The sequence below is a fragment of the Bombina bombina genome, chromosome 4 (genome assembly GCF_027579735.1).
Source record: "Bombina bombina isolate aBomBom1 chromosome 4, aBomBom1.pri, whole genome shotgun sequence".
NCBI classification, from domain to species: Eukaryota; Metazoa; Chordata; class Amphibia; order Anura; family Bombinatoridae; genus Bombina; species Bombina bombina.
The window spans coordinates 471,490,343-471,515,588 of record NC_069502.1 but is presented as its reverse complement, the minus strand read 5'-3'; the positions used below and the strand labels follow the sequence as shown (position 1 = coordinate 471,515,588).

The window sequence follows — 25,246 nt, the reverse complement described above, 5'->3', positions numbered from 1 at the left end:
TACAAGCTTTGGTTCGTATAAAACCTGTCATTAAGTCCATTTCTCCTCCTTGGAGTTTGAATTTGGTTCTGGGGGCTCTTCAAGCTCCTCCGTTTGAACCTATGCATTCTTTGGACATTAAATTACTTTCTTGGAAAGTTTTGTTCCTTTTGGCGATCTCTTCTGCCAGAAGAGTCTCTGAATTATCTGCTCTTTCTTGTGAGTCTCCTTTCTGATTTTTCATCAGGATAAGGCGGTGTTCCGAACTTCTTTTGATTTTTACCTAAAGTTGTGAATTCCAACAACATTAGTAGAGAAATTGTGGTTCCTTCATTATGTCCTAATCCTAAGAATTCTAAGGAGAAATCGTTGCATTCTTTGGATGTTGTTAGAGCTTTGAAATATTATGTTGAAGCTACTAAGTCTTTCCGAAAGACTTCTAGTTTATTTGTTATCTTTTCCGGTTCTAGAAAAGGCCAGAAAGCTTCTGCCATTTCTTTGGCATCTTGCTTGAAATCTTTAATTCATCTTGCCTATGTTGAGTCGGGTAAAACTCCGCCTCAAAAGGATTACAGCTCATTCTACTAGGTCAGTTTCTACTTCCTGGGCGTTTAGGAATGAAGCTTCGAATGATCAGATTTGCAAAGCAGCAACTTGGTCCTCTTTGCATACTTTTACTAAATTCTACCATTTTGATGTATTTTCTTCTTCTGAAGCAGTTTTTGGTAGAAAAGTACTTCAGCAGCGGTTTCAGTTTGAATCTTCTGCTTATGTTTTTCATTAAACTTTATTTTGGGTGTGGATTATTTTCAGCAGGAATTGGCTGTCTTTATTTTATCCCTCCCTCTCTAGTGACTCTTGCGTGGAAAGATCCACATCTTGGGTAATCATTATCCCATACATCACTAGCTCATGGACTCTTGCTAATTACATGAAAGAAAACATAATTTATGTAAGAACTTACCTGATAAATTCATTTCTTTCATATTAGCAAGAGTCCATGAGGCCCGCCCTTTTTTTGTGGTGGTTATGATTTTTTTGTATAAAGCACAATTATTCCAATTCCTTATTTTATATGCTTTCGCACTTTTTTCTTATCACCCCACTTCTTGGCTATTCGTTAAACTGAATTGTGGGTGTGGTGATGGGTGTATTTATAGGCATTTTGAGGTTTGGGAAACTTTGCCCCCTCCTGGTAGGAATGTATATCCCATACGTCACTAGCTCATGGACTCTTGCTAATATGAAAGAAATGAATTTATCAGGTAAGTTCTTACATAAATTATGTTTTTCTCTAGTGTAGTGATTACCCTCCCACCTGTCACCTTCCACCCCCTGATCCCTGTCTGTTCCCTCCTAAACACCTATCTTCTCTTCACCATCTTTAAGGCTTTTATTTATCTATTTATTTTTTTAATATTTATTTATTTATTTCTATAGTGTAGATCCCTCCTCACCCTCCCACCTCTATGATTACCCCCCATAACAGCTTTTAACCCTCTGCCCGTTGCTCCCCACCATGTTTGTTACTGGCAGCCAGTCTACCAGTAACAAAATATTGTTGTTTTTTGTTTAAATTTTTTTGCAGTGTAGGCCCCCCACTCAATCTCCCTCCACCAAGATCACCAATTTCTGTAGTGTAGGGTCCCCCCTTCCAGCCAATATTGTTTCATAGTGTAGGGCCCCCCATCCCTCCCTCTCTACTGCCTTATACTTTTCAACCCCCTTCTTCCCTCCGAACCGCTCCCACTGGCACCATTGGAGGATTAATACAGAGAGTGACACAGACAGTGTCACTCTCTATATCGATAGGCGATCTAGCTTCATATGGTAAGGGATCACAATCAGTGCTCCCTTACCATATTAAGGCAGATGCCTTCTGTTCTCAGCTGTAGCTTTGACAGTGGGGATCTCAACGTGCACCTCTATGTTGGATGTAGGTACTGCGTTGACACAGTTCACTGGGCAGTACAGTGTGATATAGTAGCTACGTCAAATTAGTGCAAGGGGTTAATGGGCCTGCCCTTAAGTTTCAAGAAGTTCAATTCACAGAAGATTGTTTGCAGTAGAATTGATCTGCACCAGGAGCTAAGTGTGGGGAGGGAGGGACAAGCAGTAAAAATGAAAGTGAAACCTATAAAGTTATTCTTATAGTTATATAGTTAAAATATTTAAGTTGTTATTACTAAATAAGGTAATAATTTTTTTTCTGCTTCCAATAAAGTACAGCAGAAAATGTGTCCAAATGTGAATGATTAGCCTATTAAACTGGAGATAATTCACTAAGCAATAATGTCTTAATGATCTGTCTATGTATTTCTAATAGTATATAACCAAATCAGTAGTTAACTAATCTGAAGAGTTATTATTCTAAAAATGAAACATTCATCTGTGTTAGGTGTTTCCCCAGGGGGGTAAGTGTCAGGTCAGGCCGAAGCCATGGGCCCAGTGTACCACCTGAGGCAGATGTAGATTATCTGATAAGGATCCCTTAGAATGACTCAGACCACACAGCAATATGATCTAAAGCCAATCCTGTTTATTGAACAGTGCAAGCATTTCTTATAGTGTACAGTAACAGCATACAGGGTTAAGGGGATGACACGTTAGGACCGCGTCATCTTACACAGTTTTACACAGTAGAGCACAGTGTGATTCTGGGAATTCACCAGCTCATAACAATAATCTCATAGTCATAATAAGCTAACATATGCGGAGACAGCAAGGTTTCTGAACCATCTTATTGACATTATCTTCTTCTGGGCGTATAGCCAAAGTACATTGACAGGCCGAACAGCTAAAGAAACTAACATAACATGCACATATTTCCCACTACATAATAACCCATTATAATAAAGTCTAATCATTACAAAATGGATGCTAATCATCACAAGATGGCTGCGAGGAACAAGATGGCTGCAGTCAGGTTCATATTACCCCTAACAATCTGATTATAAATATTAAGATTATAGCAACCAGTAACAATGGGTCTTTGTGTAGAAAACCATGATTTAAATTGAGTCTTACTAGTTGTTTAATTGGTTATGTAAATCAAATCCTCCCTGCTCTTCACATTTTAATTTGAACCATTGTTTCCACCACCTATAAAAGAAGTTGGTAAATAATCTACTTATTGATACCTAGATTTCTGTATAATTTGTTGTGTTTGTTATTATTGACTCTTGTGTGTTTTTATTACATCGTGATCAATTATTTTCATAAAGTAAATTTCCTTTAAAACGTTGCTTATACTCTAAACTGCTTGCTATGAGTACGGCCTGATAAAGGTCACCATGTCACCTAAAATACTGGCCAATAGTGCCTGGCAAAATTCCTTTTGGCCCTGGGTACTTGGGGATAATTGATGGGGTGCCCTTCTTAGTGTGCACTGGCACACTAATATATAACATTTACAATAAGATTCAGCCTTCTTTTGTCTTTCTTACTTGCACGCCAACATTATGACTTAGTTCTAAAGTAAACGGTATAGGGCTCAACTGTATACAAAAACTTGCTTGCCCCTGTGAAAGAAAAACAAGACTTTATTAACGGGGTATCAAACCCAAAAATGTTCTTTCCTGATTCAGATAGAGCATGCAATTTTCTAATTTACATCTATTATATATTTTTCTTCTTTCTCTTGGTACCTATTCTACACTTTGGCTTTGTTACTTTAAGTGTTATGTGGATGCAGACATTAGGGCAACTCATTATTCTTTGCAGAATGATTACAGTTTGGATGTTTTGTTATATATATTTGTATGTATTAGATCAATACAATGGACTTCTAATACACCAGCCTTTAATTCTACCCTTTCTTTTAAACTACATTTTCAGATAAGCATGTCTACCTCTAACTGCTATGGGAAATCATCATCCTTGAAAAACACTTCTTATTAATGAAAGCAGCAAACACTATTACTCCATTCAGATGCTCACTGACCAGCCGTCAAAGGTCACCTTACAATCTGAAATGGATTATTCTTCGTGGGAAACCTGCTTGAAGCTGATTGCTGCTGGGTTTTTTGTCTATTTGGGAATTTTTGTATTTTGTCACTTCATCTCTATCCTCCTCTGTGTTACTTATCGTGGCCTTTCTACCAAAGAGAAGGTATTTTGGGACATTGCGGCCACACGAGCAGTATTTGGAGTACAGTGCACTGTTGCTGGTCTGAGAGCGTTGCTTGTGGATCCAGTTCTTACAGCAGATAAGATCAGCTCCCAGCAGGACTGGTCTTGGTTTACTATACTTACAGCAACTGGATTCTTCCTTTATGACAATGTAGCCCTTCTCACGTTCAATTTAATTTTTTGGAGATGTGATGTGTATCTAGCAGTTCACCATATTTTTGCCTTAGTTGGAGTTTTTGGAGCAGTGATTTACAGTACAGCTGGACATTATTTAGTTTTGGTAACGTTATTATTGGAGATGAGCACACCTTTCACTTGCATTTCATGGATGATGTTGAGGGTAAGATATATATATATATATCTGTATTTTTCAAAATTGTATAAATTTATATAAATTTGATCGACCCTTACTCAAAGAAATTGTGATGCTAAATGCAATACCATAACTCTCCAGTGCTTACGTTTGTAAGGTTGATAACTTTCCTATTTGATGATAAACTAAGTATACTATTTAATTTTATGTTTTGAATTAAAGGGACAGTAAAGTCAAAATTAAATGTTATTCAGAAAGAGCATGCCATTTTAAACAACTTTCCAACTTCTGTTATCATTGTTTTTAATTTTTGGTATCCTTTGTTGAAGAGTAGGCTCAGTAACAGCAATGCACTACTGGGAGCTAGCAGAACACATCTGATGAGCCAATAATAATGCATATATGTGCAGCCACCAATCACCAGCTATTTTCCAGCAGGGCATTACTGCTCTGCGGGAGGTGCCTGAGGGAATCCGAGAGGCAGGTGGGCGGTCCAGCAGCAGAGGGGGAAGGGAGGGAGTGGGAGGGCCCTACAATGCGGAAAAAATAAATAAATGAAGGGGAGAGATGGGGAGCTACACTACAGAAAAAAGGAGGGGTGGGGGATCCCTAACTAACAATCTCGGCAGAGGGGGACCACTACACAACAAAAAATGTGGAATAAATAAATAAAACAATTAAAAAAAATGTTTTATAGGTACTGATGGAATATATACCTAGCGCCTGTGTAATCCTATATGCTCCGGCTGTCTTGACCTCTAGCTGTCAATAAGGAACTTTTAAGAATATATGGATGTAGCCTGAGCGCCTCAACTAGAAGTGGGCTAGGATGTGAATAGGTAGTACACGTGTATTTATTAATGACAATAAATGTTGACAGTTAAAACAATAATTAAAACAAAAGTTTAAAACAATAAATAATATGCAAAGGTACCTATGTGGAATATTCAAATAGTACATTAACATGGATCCATGTTTATCAACATACAAAAAGACTGGTAAGATGTGACAGTAGACAACCTTGATAATAATATGCGAATAAAAGTTATATATAAATATATATATATATATATATATATATATATATATATATATATATATATATATATAAAAGCAAAAAAGATGGGTGTAGGGGTAGCGCTGTAAAAACACCCTAAAAATATATATTCAAATGTGACTAGAGTGATGAATTTGCTGCCTATGAATATCTATCCAGAGAAAACTGTGCCCCCAGGAATAGTGAACCTGATAGAATAAAATGTGTAATAAAGTTAGGGAAAAAAGGGGATAAGGAATATTCAAGAGGGCGCAACACTCAGAAAGTAAGACCCTAAATATGGGAGTCTGTTTTAAGTTAGTTTAAAAAAACCAGTTTTCTGGAAAAGAGCAACTGGTTAATGTATATGTCTGGGTTTCCAAATGATAGAAATGCTGTAGATCAGAAAAAAGGTGATTATAGTTATTATTTAGTGTCACTATTAAAAGCTAATATTTAGTTGGATAACAAATGGTATCTAAAATGAATGTATACAATATACACAATTAACTTAGTTGGAATGCAGTTAACAATATTGTTGTTCTAGCCACATAACTAGTGTAGTACCCGCTGGATTGTGTGTGACAAATTAAGTGCACAAAGACATATATCAAAATGCAGCCACCTGTATCCAGGAGTGACCTAAATATTAGCAGAAGTCACTACGCTTGGTACTTTAAATATTATGATAGCCTAAGCGTACCATGCGTAGTAATAATAATAATAATGATAGGAGAGTTTCAATATCAATCTAAATCACAACAAAAATAGCCCAATAAAGTTCAATAAAGTTCAAAGTATAAGTCCAATATTGGTGGAAAGCTTCAATAACTGTAGGTAGATGCAAGTAATGCAAAATGTTTAGGCAAATATAACAATGTATCCACGTTCCACAACGAGCCCGTTGGGAGTATACTTACACTCCGTTACCTCAATCTAATGAGGTAAGTGCCGCGCAGTGTATAGGTAGTTCTCCCTCCCGGTATCTGTGGTATAGTGGAGCGGTGTCCTCTTACGATCCAGAGATCTCTTTAGCACTCTCTCTCGAATTTGACTCAATCATGTAAGAGAAAGGACATACAATAGTGCAACATTGTATGGGAATATCACACTTTTTATTTATTTAACAATTGTGCGCTTACATCAAATGACCTCAATAGTATGAGGTAATTAAAAGCATTGGTATAAAAATTCTTTGTCCTTTGACTCCTGAACAATACTGATAAAATCTGGTAAAATCTGTGTACAATACAGATGAAACATACGGTAAAAAACAAGGAACCTGACGCGTTTCGAAGGGATATGGAACTTTTGTGCCCTTCTTCCTCAGAGGTATTTACCGATTAATACATTTGCTGCGCTTAAATACACTGAAAAGCCGGGGCGGCGGCACGCCCCGTAACGCTAATAAGTGTAGCCATTGGTCTCTAAAGATCACATGCCGGTTAGTTTATACTATTGGTTTAAAGTCCGGTTGTGAGTGTGTCATGTGACACTTCATTGATGCCATTGGATCTCAATATTGTGTACACTGTTTCTGTAGAAACATCGTAAACTACGGATAGTGTCCGATCGTATGAAAAACTTAAAATAATTTTGTTAAAGTATGTTTGGTATAATCATTTAAGTGGTTGGAGCTTGTTTTAAGTAAATGTCTATAATATGTTAAATGTATATCAGACATAATACAAAAATAATAATGATATATTACCGATGTCAATTTTTTGTGTAGTTGTGTCTAAAAGGAGAGATATTTTACTATAGTGATAAAAATGTGAAAAGTTGAATAATCCATTTTCCCTTTTTATAGTGTAGATGTCTAAAAATCTCCAGAATGGGAGATCGCCTTGTTATTTAATATAATCCTAGGCTATATGGATTATATATTTATAATATTCCTTTAAAAAGATAATAGATAATAAGATAAATTAATGTAGCAAGTGTATATGATAGAAAATTGAGTGTATGTGCTGGAATAAAATTGGATAAATATATGAATGAATAAATTCTAATAGACTATTGGGAATTATTAAATCATTGATAACTATAAATGTCCTCTGGTTTCAGGACTAGATAAATGGTGATATCTTATAATAAATCCTATAGTTGTAATGATATATAAAAAAATGATGGTTAAAATTTATTTAAAAAAAAAAAAAAAGGGGTACAGAGATGAAAATTTGGTATTAAAAATCCAAAATCGATGTTTATTAAATATAGTTAATATTGGCATAATTATTATTATTGCTATTAATGGTTAAAATATAAATATAATGTCATATAAACTGAAATTTATAAAACTAAATAGATGTTATATTAAAGAGATAATACTTTATGTTGTACTTGAATGGGAATGTATGGGATAATATAAGATGCAAAATGGGGCTTGTACTTATAGAGGAACAATACATGGATCCGATATGGATCACTAAATAGTTTAATATTGTAATTAAATTTTAGTGGTCCATATTGGTGAATTCAACAGTTACCAACAGAGATTGAATAATACTACATTATCTGGGTATTCAACTAAGATATAAGTTGGTTAAATAGATTAAATTAGATTAGATAGAGTTGTAGTAAAAACTTTCTATTTAGTGGAGGAACAATCGTTGGGAATGAATTGTATCATATATACATAGATGGATGGAATTAGGTGAGATAGGCAGCAAGGTCAATGTCTTTATTCAATCCCTTGGGAACTAGTGTTTGAAAAGTATAGATCCAGAATGTTTCCCTCCTCCGGATGTCCAATTCTCTATCTCCTCCTCTTCTCTTTTCAGGTATGTATTCTAAAATCGATCCTTTTAAACAACTCGGATCTTTATTGTGTTTCTTGAGGTAGTGTGCGGAGAGGTTGTGATTTTTTTCTCCTATTTCTATATTATTAAGATGTTCCAAAAGTCTTTTTTTATAGGGTCTAGTGGTGCGGCCTATATACTGTAGGCCACACCCACATTCTAAAATGTAAACCACATTTTCTGTGCAACAGTTACGAAAAAGAGCTATGAAATCAATTCATTATGTAACAGCTGAAGTGATCATCTTTGTGGGTTTATTTTTCCCTAAATGGTGATTACAAGCCACACAGTTGCGTCTGTTGCACTTGAAAAATCCAATTGTGGATTTACTAAGCCAATTTTTATTTGTACCTGGTTTGTCTTTCAATTGGCTAGGTGCTAGAATGTTTTTCAGATTCCGGTTTTTCCTAAAAATTACTTTTGGAGCTATTTCAGTAATAAAACTCGTCTTTTTTGAGGATCCAGAGGACTTTTATAGTTATCAATGATTTAATAATTCCCAATAGTCTATTAGAATTTATTCATTCATATATTTATCCAATTTTATTCCAGCACATACACTCAATTTTCTATCATATACACTTGCTACATTAATTTATCTTATTATCTATTATCTTTTTAAAGGAATATTATAAATATATAATCCATATAGCCTAGGATTATATTAAATAACAAGGCGATCTCCCATTCTGGAGATTTTTAGACATCTACACTATAAAAAGGGAAAATGGATTATTCAACTTTTCACATTTTTATCACTATAGTAAAATATCTCTCCTTTTAGACACAACTACACAAAAAATTGACATTGGTAATATATCATTATTATTTTTGTATTATGTCTGATATACATTTAACATATTATAGACGTTTACTTAAAACAAGCTCCAACCACTTAAATGATTATACCAAACATACTTTAACAAAATTATTTTAAGTTTTTCATACGATCGGACACTATCCGTAGTTTACGATGTTTCTACAGAAACAGTGTACACAATATTGAGATCCAATGGCATCAATGAAGTGTCACATGACACACTCACAACCGGACTTTAAACCAATAGTATAAACTAACCGGCATGTGATCTTTAGAGACCAATGGCTACACTTATTAGCGTTACGGGGCGTGCCGCCGCCCCGGCTTTTCAGTGTATTTAAGCGCAGCAAATGTATTAATCGGTAAATACCTCTGAGGAAGAAGGGCACAAAAGTTCCATATCCCTTCGAAACGCGTCAGGTTCCTTGTTTTATACCGTATGTTTCATCTGTATTGTACACAGATTTTACCAGATTTTATCAGTATTTGTTCAGGAGTCAAAGGACAAAGAATTTTTATACCAATGCTTTTAATTACCTCATACTATTGAGGTCATTTGATGTAAGCGCACAATTGTTAAATAAATAAAAAGTGTGATATTCCCATACAATGTTGCACTATTGTATGTCCTTTCTCTTACATGATTGAGTCAAATTCGAGAGAGAGTGCTAAAGAGATCTCTGGATCGTAAGAGGACACTGCTCCACTATACCACAGATACCGGGAGGGAGAACTACCTATACACTGCGCGGCACTTACCTCATTAGATTGAGGTAACGGAGTGTAAGTATACTCCCAACGGGCTCGTTGTGGAACGTGGATACATTGTTATATTTGCCTAAACATTTTGCATTACTTGCATCTACCTACAGTTATTGAAGCTTTCCACCAATATTGGACTTATACTTTGAACTTTATTGAACTTTATTGGGCTATTTTTGTTGTGATTTAGATTGATATTGAAACTCTCCTATCATTATTATTATTACTACGCATGGTACGCTTAGGCTATCATAATATTTAAAGTACCAAGCGTAGTGACTTCTGCTAATATTTAGGTCACTCCTGGATACAGGTGGCTGCATTTTGATATATGTCTTTGTGCACTTAATTTGTCACACACAATCCAGCGGGTACTACACTAGTTATGTGGCTAGAACAACAATATTGTTAACTGCATTCCAACTAAGTTAATTGTGTATATTGTATACATTCATTTTAGATACCATTTGTTATCCAACTAAATATTAGCTTTTAATAGTGACACTAAATAATAACTATAATCACCTTTTTTTTCTGATCTACAGCATTTCTATCATTTGGAAACCCAGACATATACATTAACCAGTTGCTCTTTTCCAGTAAACTGGTTTTTTTAAACTAACTTAAAACAGACTCCCATATTTAGGGTCTTACTTTCTGAGTGTTGCGCCCTCTTGAATATTCCTTATCCCCCTTTTTTCCCTAACTTTATTACATATATATATATATATATATATATATATATATATATATATATATATATATACACTGTGTGCAGAATTATTAGGCAAATGAGTATTTTGACCACATCATCCTCTTTATGCATGTTGTCTTACTCCAAGCTGTATAGGCTCGAAAGCCTACTACCAATTAAGCATATTAGGTGATGTGCATCTCTGTAATGAGAAGGGGTGTGGTCTAATGACATCAACACCCTATATCAGGTGTGCATAATTATTAGGCAACTTCCTTTCCTTTGGCAAAATGGGTCAAAAGAAGGACTTGACAGGCTCAGAAAAGTCAAAAATAGTGAGATATCTTGCAGAGGGATGCAGCACTCTTAAAATTGCAAAGCTTCTGAAGCGTGATCATCGAACAATCAAGCGTTTCATTCAAAATAGTCAACAGGGTCGCAAGAAGCGTGTGGAAAAACCAAGGCGCAAAATAACTGCCCATGAACTGAGAAAAGTCAAGCGTGCAGCTGCCAAGATGCCACTTGCCACCAGTTTGGCCATATTTCAGAGCTGCAACATCACTGGAGTGCCCAAAAGCACAAGGTGTGCAATACTCAGAGACATGGCCAAGGTAAGAAAGGCTGAAAGACGACCACCACTGAACAAGACACACAAGCTGAAACGTCAAGACTGGGCCAAGAAATATCTCAAGACTGATTTTTCTAAGGTTTTATGGACTGATGAAATGAGAGTGAGTCTTGATGGGCCAGATGGATGGGCCCGTGGCTGGATTGGTAAAGGGCAGAGAGCTCCAGTCCGACTCAGGCGCCAGCAAGGTGGAGGTGGAGTACTGGTTTGGGCTGCTATCATCAAAGATGAGCTTGTGGGGCCTTTTCGGGTTGAGGATGGAGTCAAGCTCAACTCCCAGTCCTACTGCCAGTTTCTGGAAGACACCTTCTTCAAGCAGTGGTACAGGAAGAAGTCTGCATCCTTCAAGAAAAACATGATTTTCATGCAGGACAATGCTCCATCACACGCGTCCAAGTACTCCACAGCGTGGCTGGCAAGAAAGGGTATAAAAGAAGAAAATCTAATGACATGGCCTCCTTGTTCACCTGATCTGAACCCCATTGAGAACCTGTGGTCCATCATCAAATGTGAGATTTACAAGGAGGGAAAACAGTACACCTCTCTGAACAGTGTCTGGGAGGCTGTGGTTGCTGCTGCACGCAATGTTGATGGTGAACAGATCAAAACACTGACAGAATCCATGGATGGCAGGCTTTTGAGTGTCCTTGCAAAGAAAGGTGGCTATATTGGTCACTGATTTGTTTTTGTTTTGTTTTTGAATGTCAGGAATGTATATTTGTGAATGTTGAGATGTTATATTGGTTTCACTGGTAAAAATAAATAATTGAAATGGGTATATATTTGTTTTTTGTTAAGTTGCCTAATAATTATGCACAGTAATAGTCACCTGCACACACAGATATCCCCCTAAAATAGCTATAACTAAAAACAAACTAAAAACTACTTCCAAAACTATTCAGCTTTGATATTAATGAGTTTTTTGGGTTCATTGAGAACATGGTTGTTGTTCAATAATAAAATTAATCCTCAAAAATACAACTTACCTAATAATTCTGCACTCCCTGTATATACTGTATATACATGGAAAAAGTACCACTAAAGAAAGTACCACTAAAGCAGTACTACACCACCTTGGTACACAAATGGGGCACTCTTGGCCGTGGTGTAGTGAGAAGTCACAAATTGTTCCTATCAGTTGAGTGTAACTTGTAATCCCAGATTCAGTGAAAACATGATGTAGAATTTCCAAGCGTATACTTAGGTAGAGTCCAATATAGTTATGTTATAGATGATCCCTCATTAGTGATGGTGTAGGAGAAAAAAGGGGATGTGACTGAAAGCTCAAAAAATAGGGCAAAATAGTGGGGGGGGAGTTAATCCTTCAACAAAGGATACAAATACAAAAATGTAAAAATGTGAATTTTTTTTAGCAGAAATTGCCAAAAGATGCCATTGATAAAAAAAGATGAAAATATGTGTTGAAGTTAAGATAAATACATTCGTAGGTGCAATAATAGTCTAAGTGATGAAAGTTAGTGAATGAAAAATTATTCTTAAGGTTCAGTTGGGTGTTGCAAGATTAGTGCAGCTGGGTGCTGCAGGGTTAGTGCTGCGACCACAGGTGGAAATCCAGAGATTTTAGTGGATGTTCTGCTCCTAGCTGGATTTATCTGTGAAAGATCTGCTCCTAGCTGGATTTATCTGTGAAAGATAATCAATATAGTGTAGTATGTTTAAAGTAGATGTAGAAATAAGGCTTATCAGATTCTTGGTCGACGCGTTTTGGCCTCTCACAGGCCTTTTTCAAAAGAGTGACGTCTAGCTGCTGCACTGTTTTTTAAGCTTGGTAGAGGTTAAGTCTCACTGTACACACTTTTTTGTCTGAGGACGGACTTTATGGTCTGAAAACATTCATTAAATGAGGTATTGATGAAAGGATAGGAGTGAGCTCTTTCTTTTATTCTATATATATTGGGCTGCTGCTTTTGGAAGTCTGGAGTGCGATCTGTTTGGACCTATATATATATATATATATATATATATATATATATATATATATATATATATATATATATATATAGTTTTGGCAGGTAAATACAAAAAAAGGCTCTATTTTTGTTTAAATGGAGTGATAGCAAAAATGCTAAAAAATCTCCGGTATTTTAGGCAAGTTCTTCTCTGAAAGTCCCATTAGTGAAGGGGTTAAACTGTAAAAATTTCAAGTAGACTGTCCCTTTAGCATATACAAATCCACTAACTACTTAAAGTAAAGGTAAACTTTGATTAATGAAATCCCGTTTTTTAAAAATACTATTAAAAACAGGGGCACTTTCATTCATCAAAGTTAACAAAGCAGCCATTTTGATTAAAAACTTAACTTTTTTTCTTTTCACAGCCAGAGCAGCTTCCCCCTCCTGAAAATCCTCTCTTCACACGTCAGCAATGACTAATCCGGCTTCCTCCAATCACGGCTTTCCCCCCAGGGTGGTCATTGCCTGAGGCCATGCTGTGATTGGAGGAAGCTGGATTTTATTTTTAAAAAAACGGCTTTCATTCACCAAAGTTTACCTTCACTTTAAGGATTTTTCATAAAGTAAATAAAGACACCTGTGAAAATAATTGTAAGTGCACAGATTGTTGAAATTTGCTATCATATGTAAAACGTAACATTGATACGAATATAACTGCACAGTATCATGTCTGCTGTGTGCTAAAATATTAGTTACAATTGTATGCAAACATTTTGCCACCTCAGAACAAATAAGTTATTTAGTTGATTTTCTAAGCGAAAAAAAAGTTAGCACAAGCTTTGCAGTCATATTTCTGAAAATTTGAATGCAGTTAACATTTATTTGCTGAATGATTGTAAAAGAATGAAACAGTAAATGGGACAAGTGCAGAAGTTTGGGTACTCATCCAGTCAGTACCTATTAATGCTGCCTTTGGCAGAAATAACACTCTCCAAATGATTTTTGTAGCCATCTAACATTCTTTCTATTCTTGCTTTAGTATTTTTCCACTAAAAACCCCACTAGCTTTTAAATGAAGTGCTATACTGACTCCTGCAGCAGTTACCTATGTAGGACTGGTAAACACCATAGCAGACATTCTGTGAGGCAGGGAGCTGGCGCAGATCGGGCAGGTCTGTACTACCTGAAGGTTGTATACTAGAGAAGCACCTCTGGGATAGTAGTGTGGAATTTCTGCACAGGGTGTTTTTTGCCATGTGCCTCTCTCGCTTTTCCAATTAAACTTGTACAATTTTGCTTCCTGGTATTGTTTAGTAAACTATGTGCAAAATAAAACGTACATGTAAATCTAGAGCAATGCACAGTTCTACCGGCAATCCGGCAAGAAAATATGATTAATCAACTGGATCACCCTATCTCCAGGGAAGAATTGTTAGACACCATAAAAAACTTGAAGCCTGGGAAAAGACCAGGCCCAGGCGGCCTATCAGCAAAATATTTTAAAACATTCAAAAATATATTATGCCCAACTTATTATCTGTATTTGAAAAGGTAGATGGATTGTCTTTCCACCCTATTATGTTAGTGGCAAGGATTGTGGTCCTCCCTAAACCAGGAAAGGCGAAAGATAGCTCTGCTTACTTTCGTCCAATTTCCCTTTTCAATTTAAATATTAAATTATATGCCAAAATAGTAGCCATGAGGATTAATAGATTTCTGCCACAAATTACCCACCTATATCAAGTTGGCTTTATCCCAGCCAGGGAAGCCTGTGATAACACAATTTTACAATTAATTGAATTTGCTAAGAGAGGGGAGGCTCCTGCTGTGATCCTGGGAATGGATGCCGAGAAAACCTTCAATAGGTTGGATTGGCAGTTTTTACGAATTACACTATCTCAGTTTGGATTTAGACAATGGTTTATTCTTTTATCTTTGCACTACACAACTATCCTTTGGCGTCCATTAAATTTAATAACACCTTATCCCCTTTGTAAATTGTTCCGTATCCAGAATGGAACCTGTCATGATCAATTCATGAGGAGTAGTTAATACCTGGATTAGCTTCCCAGCAGAGGAGGTATTGTGTTCTCAGCATTGCCAGGGTTAATCTGAAATGTTATTTCTTTGTGTAACTTCTATTTGTCTTATGTTATTAAACATATAAATAATTTAATTCTGTCTTTTTCGGCTCTAATATCTGAATTCACACTCTGAAGAGAGAAGGTTAAAGGCACTTTACCCAACTGTTAATTGTGTGAGTTATTGGGTTTCCAAGACTTAAGTCACATGGCTTGTAATGAACCTATGCATAAGGACTTCAAGACATTTCAGGATAAGCTGTGTTGTGTGACATTTATGGGTCCTGGGGGGAGGTCACCTGCACACAGCTAAATAAATTTAAAAAGCAGAAAGGAGTTTAGAATGGGGAGAGTCAGTGATGGTGCAAAGGTGTGAGGTGAGGCTGTAATCCTTCATCTCTCTCAAACAAATATGTAGGGTGTATTTTATCATATAGAAGGCACAATAGCACTATGATGCATGGCATTTGTCTTGTTTATGTAAACCATTTATACTTATGATCTAACAATTCTTGAATGATGTCTTCTTATCTTTACATCAGGTCTAATGTTTCTAGGCTGATTGAAAGCCCTTAAGGCTGGGAACACTTAGCTTTATTAAATAATTGGAGCTGTAAACGACAAGAGTAAAGATGATGCTCCCTTTTATATCACCTTGCGTAGCAATGTAAGCCACTTAAAGGGAAAGTCTGCTCAAAATATAGATAATCCCTTTATTGCCCATTCCCCATTATTGCATAACCAACACTGTTATATTAATATACTTTTTACTTCTGTGATTACCTTGTACCTAAGCCTCTGCAGACTGCCCCCGTATTACAGTTGTTTTGACAGACTTGCATTTTAGCCAATCAGTGCCGACTCATACATAACTCCACGGAAGTGAGCTCAATGTTATCTATATGGCACACATGAACTACCGCTGTCTAGTTGTGAAAAACTGTCAAAATTTACTGAGACAAGAGGCGGCCTTCAAGGGCTTAGAAATTAGCATACGAACCTACCTAGGTTTTGCTTTCAACAAAGAATACCAAACGAACAAAGCAAATTTGATGATAAAAAAAAATTGAAAAGTTGTTTAAAATTGCATGCCCTATCTGAATCATGAACGTTTAATTCCCTTCAATAGCTTATTTGCATAGGGATATTTTGTGATCAATGGGGATAATCACCCTTGTTGTACTGACCTTGGTTTAATAGCACTGTTATAGTTTTACTAGGGCACATACTGTTAGATATAATAGATAGAGTGAAGGATGAGTATTTTTTTGGTTTTACTTGTGTATTCATTTTTTCCAGTGTTTTTAATATATTAATAAGTTGTTTTACTTATTCTCAATCACATTTACATTTTGATGTGAGATGGTGAATTTATAAAAGTGACAGTGTGCCTAGAAAATACTCTCTGTGCCTCCCGCACTGCTCACTGTAAGAGGTCCACAAACTTTTACAGTGAAATTTTGTGTATGTTAAGGCTCCCCTATTTTCCAATCTTTTCATTGAAATAGCCTTCCTACATTCCATGGTGTCACAATAGCGGGGAATACATGCTATAGATTCTATATCCCCATAGGATGCACCTGCCTAACTAGAAACTGAAAGTGATTTCTACTGGGGGGTAGTGTTACTATCTCCCTGTCTGATTTAACTAGATGGGTATGAGAGGGAATTCTCCTCTTTCAAATGAGGGCGTTACACCCCCTCACTAATTTTTTAGGTGGCCACATGGTAATGATGATCACCTACCACAAGTAGACAGCTGTACTGTGTTTGAGGAGGGGAGGAGGGTACACTTTTATATATAAAACAAAAAAGATAAAACATAAAGGGGTATGAGACCCCAGTTTAAAGAGGGGAACCCCCATTTCCAGTATAGGGTCTCATACCACTGTCATTAGTAGGTGGTTGCCATTTACTGTATGTAAATGTATTTACTGTATGGAGGGTAGTGGCGCCAAATCTGTCCCTATCCCCTAAAGACAGCATATAACACAAAGACAGAGGGGTTTGCTCATAATCAAATAAGTAGTCTCGTGCCTTTTAACCCCTTCACTACCGATAATTTCAGAGAAAAAATTGCCCAAAGTGCAAGAGAATTTTTAGCATTTTTGCTATCAATCCATTTAAGCAGAATTAGAGCTTTTTTTTCTTCTTTTTTTTAATTTACCTAACAAACCGTTATATATATTTAAATAAGACAACCCAAGGTATTGAACTATGCTCATTTTGGTGTATTTCACGCCACTATTCGACCGCCAAATAGGGTCATATGAAAAAAATCTTTAACTTTAACTTTGGGTTTCACACAACTACTGCAGTCATAAGACAAATGGTTGTAAAAAGCTTCTCTGGGGTCCCCTTTATGCAGAAACAGCAGATATGCATGGCTTTGCCATTTTTCTTTGGCAATTAGAAGGCCGCTAATTGCAGCTGCGCACCACACTTCTAAAATTCCTGGCCCAACTTGTGACCCTTTATTTGAAAGCAGCAATCTGATTGTCACAACAATGACAAATAGCTCTCAACTTAGGTTCTATTTTTGGGGTTCTGATGCTTTTTATAGGCTTTTATTACCCCATCATCATAAGAATAGATCATAATACCATGCATTTTAAAAAGTGATGTTTCACTATTCCAATAAGGGGGTTCATGCCCTTATAACTATGAAATGATGCTAAAATTAGACTGAAAACCTGGCAGTAACCGCTTGCCTCATTTTGTTTTTAGTACGGTTGATGTTGGGGCTCATAATGATTTTTGTCCGAACTACTAAAACAAAATGTTAGAATCAAAATAGATGGGAGAACTGGGAGAATGTAGGAACGGGTGATGTTTTGTGAAACCCTATATAGGATTACTTTTAGTACAAATATTTATTTTTGCTATACTGAGTGATTTTGGCTGGAGATAGAAAAATGCATACGATTTCATAAAGGGTTAAGTCACCCCTCTGGGAATTCAGATTTTTGTGTAATTTGGGTAGCTCTTGCTGATTGGTGGCTACATTTAGCCACCAATCAGCAAGAGCTTTCCAGGACTTGAACCACAAATGGGCCAACTCTTAAGCTTTACATTCCTGCTTTTCAAATAAAGATACCAAGAGAATGACAAAAATTTGATAATAGGAGTAAATTAAAAAGCTGCTTTTAATTACATGCTCTATCTGATTCATGAAAGAAAAAATTGATTTTCATATTTGACCATATAAGTATAAACTTATGATGCTAAATATGTTTTTGAAGTATTTATGAAACAATGACTCCCATGTACTCCACAGAAAATCACACAAAAGTATTTTTTTTCTTTTTCAATCCATGGTGGCGATTTCTCATGATTTCTTTTGCAAAGTAAGTTTTGTTTTTTTTCTAAAAATGCTTAGACTTCTGAAAAAAGACTAAGGGCCAAGACTCTAAAAACACATTTAGCATAGGGGTGTGAAAATGGCTAAGCAGCGAAAAGGTTAATATCCCTTTAAAGTTAATGGGAATTTCGTAGATAAATTATTTGGTCTTCTTTCTGAATGTAAGGAATTTGCATATTTATTTATTTTTTCTTTGTTTTTAGGCTGGATGGTCAGACACAGTGTTTTGGAAAATAAACCAATGGATAATGGTGCACATATTCCACTGCCGAATGGTTCTTCTTTACCACATTTGGTGGGTCTGCTTGTGGTATTGGGATAGTTTAATACGTTCTGTTTCTTATGTATATTTAGCATTTTTCTTCAGTGGGATTTTATTAGTCATGGTTATTTTGAACCCTTATTGGATTCACAAAAAGACTTATCAGCTCTTGAACCCAGTCGACTGGTATTTCAAGGCTCCATCAGCAAAGTCTGCACTGTCAGAGGATAAAAATATTGTGATGGACAACAAAAAGAAGAAACCTTAGACCAAGGCTTATGTTGCTATGAAGCTAAGATTTTATATGGACATTATTGGGACTTTTGTCAAGTGAACAAATGCTGTAAACAATTTAACAGAATTCTCAGACTTATTGTGCAAACTGATGCAGCTCAGGTTTTGTGAATTGCCAATTCTTAGTACAAGTTAGTCAGTTTGGTAAACTTTCATTTCTAAAGCAGTTTAAATTGTGTCTTAGGGACCGATTGTCACAGGGGGGTAGTTATCAAGCCGTCAACCTCAAATACGCTGGAATTCCGCAGCGTATTTGTGGCGAGGCTGATTCGCCTTAGTTATCAAAGGCTAGAGACCGGCAAAAGTAGAATTTTGTGACGTAAACTTCGATCCGCCGGACTCAGTCCGACACAGATCGATTCTTACGTCACTCCAGATGTTCCGCACACAAGTGCGGCACAATCTGACTACTTTTGCTAATTATCAAAAAACTAGCAGGTACGCTCGGCACTTTTCCGGCCCAGCGTGCCTGGAGGCAGCGGATCCCATAGGAATCAATGGGAGTCTGACCATAGAGAAAGTACAAGTTCGCTGCTGCCAGACATCCCATTGATTTCTATGGGAGCTGTCTACACCTAACACCCTAACATGTACCCCGAGTCTAAACACCCCTAATCTGTCCCCCCTACACCGCCGCAACTAAATAAAGTTATTACACCCTAAACCGCCGCTCCCGGAGCCCACCGCAAGCTACTCTATACATATTAACCCCTAAAACGCCGCTCCCTGACCCCGCCGCAACTATAATCAATGTATTAACCCCTAAACCGCCGCTCCCGGACACTGCCGCAACCTACATTATACCTAGTAACCCCTATCCTGCCCCCCCTATACCGCCGCCCTCTATAATAAAGTTATTAACCCCTATCCTGCTGATCCCGCACCTCACCGCAACTAAATAAATAGTTTAACCCCTAAACCGCCGCTCCCGGACCCTGCCGCAACCTATATTAAATTTATTAACCCCTAATCTGCCCCCCCTACACCATCGCCACCTATAATACATTTATTAACACCTATCCTGCCCCCCACTACACAGCCGCCACTGTAATAAATTTATTAAGCCCTAAACCTAAGTCTAACACTAACCCTAACACCCCCCTAACTTAAATATTAATTAAATAAATCTAAATAATATTTCTATTATCAACTAAATTAATCCTATTTAAAACTAAATGCTTACCTATAAAATAAACCCTAATATAGCTACAATATAAATAATAATTATATTGTAGCTATTTTAGGATTTATTTTTATTTTACAGGTAACTTTCAATTTATTTTAACTAGGTACAATAGCTATTAAATAGTTATTAACTATTTAATAGCTACCTAGATAAAATAAAGAGAAATTTACCTGTAAAATAAAAACTAACCTAAGTTACAATTACACCTAACACTACACTACACTTAAATAAATTATTCCTATTTAAAACTAAATACTTACCTGTAAAATAAACCCTAAGATAGCTACAATATAATTAATAATTACATTGTAGCTATTTTAGGATTTATATTTATTTTACAGGTAACTTTGTATTTATTTTAGCTAGTTAGAATAGTTATTAAATAGTTATTAACTATTTAATAACTACCTAGCTAAAAGAAATACAAAATTACCTGTAAAATAAATCCTAACCTAAGTTACAATTAAACCTAACACTACACTATCATTAAATAAATTAAATAAATTAAATACAAATAACTACAATTAAATACAATTACATAAACTAACTAAAGTACAAAAAATAAAAAAAGCTAAGTTACAAAAAATAAAAAAATAGGTTACAAACATTTAAAAAATATTACAATTTTAAGCTAATTACACCTAATCTAAGCCCCCTAATAAAATAACAAAGCCCCCCAAAATAAAAAAATTCCCTACCCTATTCTACATTAAAAAAGTTCAAAGCTCTTTTACCTTACCAGCCCTTAAAAGGGCCTTTTGTGGGGCATGCCCCAAAGAAAACTGCTCTTTTGCCTGTAAAAGAAAAATACAACCCCCCAACATTAAAACCCACCACCCACATACCCCTAATCTAACCCAAACCCCCCTTAAAATAACCTAACACTAATCCCCTGAAGATCATCCTACCTTTAGTCGTCTTCACTCAGCCGAGCCACCGATGGAACTGAAGAGGAGATCCGGAGCGGCAGAAGTGATCCTCCAAGGGGCGCTGAAGAAATCTTCCATCCGATGAAGTGATCCTCCAGGCGGCGCTGAAGAAGTCTTCCATCCGGCCAATGTCATCTTCCAAGCGGCGCTGAAGAAGTCTTCTATCCGGGCGATGTCATCTTCCAAGCGGGGTCTTCAATCTTCATCCCGCCGACGCGGAACATCCTTCTTTCCCGACGGACTACCGACGAATGAAGGCTCCTTTAAGGGACGACGTCAACCAAGATGGCGTCCCTTCAATTCCAATTGGCTGATAGGATTCTATCAGCCAATCGGAATTAAGGTAGGAAAAATCTGATTGGCTGATTGAATCAGCCAATCAGATTGAGCTCGCATTCTATTGGCTGATTGGATCAGCCAATAGAATGCAAGCTCAATCTGATTGGCTGATTGGATCAGCCAATCGGATTGAACTTCAATCTGATTGGCTGATTCAATCAGCCAATCAGATTTTTCCTACCTTAATTCCGATTGGCTGATAGAATCCTATCAGCCAATCGGAATTGAAGGGACGCCATCTTGGATGACGTCCCTTAAAGGAGCCTTCATTCGTCGGTAGTCCGTCGGGAAAGAAGGATGTTCCGCGTCGGCGGGATGAAGATTGAAGATTGAAGACCCCGCTTGGAAGATGACATTGCCCGGATAGAAGACTTCTTCAGCGCCGCTTGGAAGATGACATCGCCCGGATGGAAGACTTCTTCAGCGCCGCCTGGAGGATCACTTCATCGGATGGAAGATTTCTTCAGCGCCCCTTGGAGGATCACTTCTGCCGCTCCGGATCTCCTCTTCAGTTCCATCGGTGGCTTGGCTGAGTGAAGACGACTAAAGGTAGGATGATCTTCAGGGGATTAGTGTTAGGTTATTTTAAGGGGGGTTTGGGTTAGATTAGGGGTATGTGGGTGGTGGGTTTTAATGTTGGGGGGGTTGTATTTTTCTTTTACAGGCAAAAGAGCAGTTTTCTTTGGGGTATGCCCCACAAAAGGCCCTTTTAAGGGCTGGTAAGGTAAAAGAGCTTTGAACTTTTTTAATGTAGAATAAGGTAGGGAATTTTTTTATTTTGGGGGGCTTTGTTATTTTATTAGGGGGCTTAGATTAGGTGTAATTAGCTTAAAATTGTTGTAATATTTTTTTAAATGTTTGTAACCTATTTTTCTTTCATGTAATTAACAAGAGTCCATGAGCTAGTGACGTATGGGATATACATTCCTACCAGGAGGGGCAAAGTTTCCCAAACCTTAAAATGCCTATAAATACACCCCTCACCACACCCACAAATCAGTTTTACAAACTTTGCCTCCAAGGGAGGTGGTGAAGTAAGTTTGTGCTAGATTCTACGTTGATATGCGCTCCGCAGCAAGTTGGAGCCCGGTTTTCCTCTCAGCGTGCAGTGAATGTCAGAGGGATGTGAAGAGAGTATTGCCTATTGAATGCAGTGATCTCCTTCTACGGGGTCTATTTCATAAGGTTCTCTGTTATCGGTCGTAGAGATTCATCTCTTACCTCCCTTTTCAGATCGACGATATACTCTTATATTTACCATTTCCTCTACTGATTCTCGTTTCAGTACTGGTTTGGCTTTCTACAAACATGTAGATGAGTGTCCTGGGGTAAGTAAGTCTTATTTTCTGTGACACTCTAAGCTATGGTTGGGCACTTTATTTATAAAGTTCTAAATATATGTATTCAAACATTTATTTGCCTTGACTCAGAATGTTCAACTTTCCTTATTTCCAGACAGTCAGTTTCATATTTGGGATTATGCATTGAATTATCATATTTTTTCTTACCTCAAAAATTTGACTTTTTTCCCTGTGGGCTGTTAGGCTCGCGGGGGCTGAAAATGCTTCATTTTATTGCGTCATTCTTGGCGCGGACTTTTTTGGCGCAAAAATTCTTTTCCGTTTCCGGCGTCATACGTGTCGCCGGAAGTTGCGTCATTTTTTGACGTTATTTTGCGTCAAAGATGTCGGCGTTCCGGATGTGGCGTCATTTTTGGCGCCAAAAGCATTTAGGCGCCAAATAATGTGGGCGTCTTTTTTGGCGCTAAAAAATATGGGCGTCATTTTTGTCTCCACATTATTTAAGTCTCATTATTTATTGCTTCTGGTTGCTAGAAGCTTGTTCACTGGCATTTTTTTCCCATTCCTGAAACTGTCATTTAAGGAATTTGATCAATTTTGCTTTATATGTTGTTTTTTTCTTTTACATATTGCAAGATGTTCCACGTTGCAACTGAGTCAGAAGTTACTACAGGAAAATCACTGCACAGTGCTGGAGCTACCAAGCTAAGTCTGCTATAAACTTTTGGTATCTGTTTCTCCAGCTGTTATTTGTATTGCATGTCATGTCAAACTTATTAATGCAGATAAAATTTCCTTTAGTACTGTTACATTACCTGTTGCTGTCCGTCAACATCTAATTTTCAGAGTGTTCCTGATAACATAAGAGATTTTATTTTTTTAAATCCATTTAGAAGGCTATGTCTGTTATTTCTCCTTCTAGTATACATAAAAGTCTTTTAAAACTTCTCTTTTTTTCAGATGAATTTTTAAATGAACATCATCATTCTGATACTGATAATGGTTCTTCTGGTTCAGAGGTTTCTGTCTCAGAGGTTGATGCTGATAAATCTTTGTATTTGTTCAAGATGGAATTTATTCGTTCTTTTACTTAAAGAAGTGTTATTTGCATTAGAAATAGAGGATACTGGTCCTCTTGATACTAAATGTAAACGTTTAAATAAGGTTTTTAAATCTCCTGTAGTTATTCCAGAAGTGTTTTATCTCCCTGATGCTATTTCTGAAGTAATTTCCAGGGAATGGAATAATTTGGGTAATTTATTTACTCCTTCTAGACGTTTAAGCAAATTATATCCTGTGCCATCTGACAGATTAGAGTTTGTTGGGACAAAAATCCCTAAAGTTATGGGGCTGTCTCTACTCCTGCTAATGTACTACTATTCCTATGGCAGATAGTACTTCATTTAAGGATCCTTTAGATAGGAAAATTGAATCCTTTCTAAGAAAAGCTTACTTATGTTCAGGTAATCTTCTTAGACCTGCTATATTTTTAGCGGATGTTGCTGCAGCTTCAACTTTTTGGTTAGAAGCTTTAGCGCAACAAGTAACAGATCATAATTTTATAGCATTATTATTATTCTATAACATGCTAATAATTTTATTGGTGATACCATCTTTTGATATCTTTAGAGTTGATGTCAGGTATATGTCTCTAGCTATTTTAGCTAGAAAAGCTTTATGGATTAAACTTGGAATGCTGACATGTCTTCTAAGTCAACTTTGCTTTCCCTTTCTTTCCAGGGTAAATAATCATTTCGTTCCTTTCCTCACAACAAGGAACAAAAGCCTGATCCTTCATCCTCAGGAGCGGTATCAGTTTGGAAACTATTTCCAGTTTGGAATATATCCAAGCCTTATAGAATCCTATAGCCAGCTCCTAAGTACCTATGAAGGTGCGGCCCTTATTCCAGCTCAGCTGGTATGGGGCAGATTACGTTTTCTTCAAAGAAATTTGGATTAATTCCGTTCTTAATCTCTGGTTTCAGAAACATTGTTTCAGGAAGGTACAGAATTGGCTTCAAGTTAAGGCCTCCTGCTAAGAGATTCTTTTCTTTCCCGTGTCCCAATTGACACAGCAAGGCTCAGCATTTCTGAAATGTGTTTCAGATCTAGAGTTGGCTGGAGTATTTATGCCAGTTCCAGTTCTGGAACAGGGGCTGGGGTTTTATTTTATCTCTTCATTGTACCAAAGAAGGTCAATTCCTTCAGACCAGTTATGGATCTATCATTATTGAATCGTTATGTTAGGATACCAACATTCAAGATGGTTACTGTAGGTCTATCCTGCCTTTTGTTTAGCAAGGGCATTATATGTCTACAATAGATTTACAGGATGTGTATCTGCATATTCCGATTCATCCAGATCACTTTTAGTGTCTGAGATTCTCTTTTTAGACAAGCATTACCAGTTTTGTGG

At 36.8% G+C, this 25,246-nt stretch overlaps 1 protein-coding gene across 1 annotated transcript; it reads left to right on the top strand.

Annotated features, from left to right (window-relative positions):
- Positions 1-3,822: 3,822 nt before the first annotated feature.
- On the top strand, positions 3,823-19,778 carry LOC128655443 (protein CLN8-like). The gene is made up of 2 exons (XM_053709066.1): positions 3,823-4,450; positions 18,723-19,778. The coding sequence occupies exons 1-2, from the start codon at positions 3,911-3,913 to the stop codon at positions 19,047-19,049; spliced, it is 867 nt and encodes a 288-aa protein (XP_053565041.1). The 5' UTR covers positions 3,823-3,910; the 3' UTR covers positions 19,050-19,778.
- Positions 19,779-25,246: the final 5,468 nt, after the last annotated feature.